Source organism: Limulus polyphemus, unplaced genomic scaffold (assembly GCF_000517525.1).
Source record: "Limulus polyphemus unplaced genomic scaffold, Limulus_polyphemus-2.1.2 Scaffold109946, whole genome shotgun sequence".
Taxonomy (NCBI): Eukaryota; Metazoa; Arthropoda; class Merostomata; order Xiphosura; family Limulidae; genus Limulus; species Limulus polyphemus.
Window position 1 is genome coordinate 11 of NW_013775542.1, and position 3,127 is coordinate 3,137.

At 32.3% G+C, this 3,127-nt stretch overlaps 1 protein-coding gene across 1 annotated transcript; it reads left to right on the top strand.

The window, feature by feature from the left end:
- Nucleotides 1–450: 450 nt before the first annotated feature.
- Nucleotides 451–840, top strand: LOC106477936 (glutathione S-transferase D2-like; the record flags this gene model as incomplete). Its single annotated transcript, XM_013938448.1, has 1 exon — nt 451–840. A coding segment is annotated over one exon (390 nt), but the record flags the coding sequence as incomplete, so codon positions are not given.
- Nucleotides 841–3,127: the final 2,287 nt, after the last annotated feature.

The window sequence follows — 3,127 nt, forward strand, 5'->3', positions numbered from 1 at the left end:
GACTATTACACCAAGATCCCTTTCCTTCATGACACTATTAAGGTTATTCCCATACAAATTATACTTATAATTCAAATTATGATAACCCACGTGCATTATCTTACATTTATTATAATTAAAACCCATCTGCCATTTATTTGCCCAACTAACTAAATGATCTAAATCCTTTTGTAAATCAGCAGCATCCTCTTCACAGCTAGCAAAACCAGAGACCTTAATATCATCTGCAAATTTAAGTAATTTATTGACTATCCCTTCATCTATGTCATTGATGTAAACCAAAAAAGAGCAAAGGTCCTTAGACTGAGCTCTGAGGTACCCCACTTGTGACATTAATTCAGTTTGACTGAACTCCATTTGTAACAACCCTCTGCTTTCTTCCATCCAGCCACTCTTCTATTTAATTTGCTAACTTTTATTATTAATTAAATCATTTTATTTTATACACAGTACCCACAGATGTTTCAGGGACAAAAACCTGATCCTGATAAAGAAAAAGCCTTGAAAGCTGCTCTGACTTATTTGGACTCGTGTGTAGAAAAGAGTCCGTATGTTGCTGGAGAACATCTCACCATTGCTGATCTAGCACTTGGAGCATCTCTAACATTAGCTGAGGTAACTTTAGGTTCTATCTCTCGTATCATCTCTAACACTAGCCGAGATAAGGTTACATTTTCTTCAACAAGATCTGGCTCTATATCATCTCTAACACTAGCCAAGATAAGGTTACATTTTCTTCAACAGGATTTAGCTCTCGTATCATCACTAACACTAGCCAAGATAAAGTTACATTTTCTTCAACAAGATTTAGCTCTCGTATCATCTCTAACACTAGCCTAGATAAGGTTACATCTTCTTCAACAAAATTTAGCTCTATATCATCTCTAACAATATATATATATATATATGTCCTTAAAACAGTTACTTTTACTGGTCATATAGAACTAGATCATATAAAAGGAAATATGAACAGATATAACCTACTCTCAGCTAGTGATAACAGATGGCCATGAGAGCTCCATGATGTTTAAAAAAATATCATCAGATATATAACTCTTACAATAACTCACTGACGATATATTTTTCAACATCTCCAGTTCTCATGACACCTATACCAGTAATTGAGCCAGAGCCAGTGCTAGATACTTAAAAGATTCAGGGCTCGGGCCCATAGGTACGGGAATTTTTGGGATTTCAATATGATACTAATCATCGTTTTCTATTCTGGTTTTTCAAGACACAACTGGGATTCAAAACACTTTTCCAATAACTAAAGCTTGCGTAAAATATTTTAACACCTACTTTCTAATTATCTATCACTTTTAAAGCACTGTGCTAGAGTCAGCATTATACATCATACTTGATAGAGTACGTATAAATGTAACATAATGTATGGTCTTTCTATACATTCTTATATGCAACTCATATAGTGCTTCTTTGACAAAAATGTTACATTTGCAAATGATAGAAAAACTATGAATGTCATATTCACGTTATTCAGAGGAGTGATTCTGGTTTAGAGGGTTTTCACATCTTTGGTCACAAGTGTAATTTTCTGAAATAAATATTTTTAATCACAGTTTTTTAAGACAGCTTATGTTACAGACATCTATATAACTAGATCGTGTTGAAGAAATATCATGAGATAACAAGTTACCTCAACTCAGAGGCACTGTTAGTGACACACAGGGTCTGTGCCCCAATTCTGTTTGACGGTGTATGTTTTAAATAACTTATACATCTGTAAGTTGTCATAGTAATAACATACTATCTAAAATACTTTAATCAAGGTGTTATGAAACATTTGTAAAATGGTTATTTTTATAGTACTGTAAAATTATACACAATCTAAACATTACTTAGAGCACAATAAAAATTATGTTGAGTTGAGTTTTCATTTAGAGTGACTGTTGTTTTCTTCATCTAGTCCTTGTGAAGAAAACAAGTGGTGGAAACTTAATATCTTGAAGGATTATTGTAAGAAACCTAGAGGATTGAGTAGAAACAATCAATCCAAGAGCCTAAGGCCATTCAGTTGTGTAAAATAACTGGATATTTAATTGGTATGACTGAAAAAGACATCTTTTAGGAAACCTGTATCATCAAGACTAAAGTACATCTGGTGGTGGAAAAAAGTACTAGAATAAAATGACTTTTGAAACATAGAGTCATTTACCATCTGTTTAGTTTCTGGGGGTATAAATATCCTCAGGATCATTATGTTTACAAGGAAGAATGTAGCAAGAATCCAATGTCCTAATGTTTTCTAATGGTTGGTCATTGTTCTTGGGTGCATAGAGCTTAAAAAATGTAGCATACTTTACTATATTTCTATTGCAAATATAGATCACGACAAAACATTTGCTTAAACTCTCTTTTATGACTCGCACATTTACGTATAAGATTATAAAATTTTCTTATTACATTATAAGTCATAAGATAATGTTTGCTGAATTTTATCTGTTGGTGATATACGAGTGGATGGTATAATGGTGCAAGAACATTAACAAACAGATATTACAAATTGGATTAAATGTGTTTACCACGAGAGCCCAGTATTTAGATGTTCTTTCAGTAAAATCAGTATACCTAACAGATTGCGACATATAGAGCCTGATCTACTTAATCTTGAGTCTAAATGTTTATACTTGCCTCAGATACAAATATAGATATTTTCTGAATAATTTGGTAAACGTCAGTTAAGAATTTACTGAGATATGACTTAATGAAATTAGAAATAATTTAGTAATTTGATTTTTAATTTTAAAAAATGAAAAATTAAACATTTGGCTTCTTAGATTACTACAATTGCCTGAAATGCACAAACCAAAAATATGTAATAGATATTTCAGACTTTGTTTGTGTGCAAGTCATAAAAGAGAGTTTAAGCAAATGTTGTGCGAGTCATAAAAGAGAGTTTAAGCAAATGTTGTGCGAGTCATAAAAGAGAGTTTAAGCAAATGTTGTGCGAGTCATAAAAGAGAGTTTAAGCAAATGTTGTGCCAGTCATAAAAGAGAGTTTAAGCAAATGTTGTGCGAGTCATAAAAGAGAGTTTAAGCAAATTTGTGCGAGTCATAAAAGAGAGTTTAAGCAAATGTTGTGCGAGTCATAAAAGAGAGTTTAAGC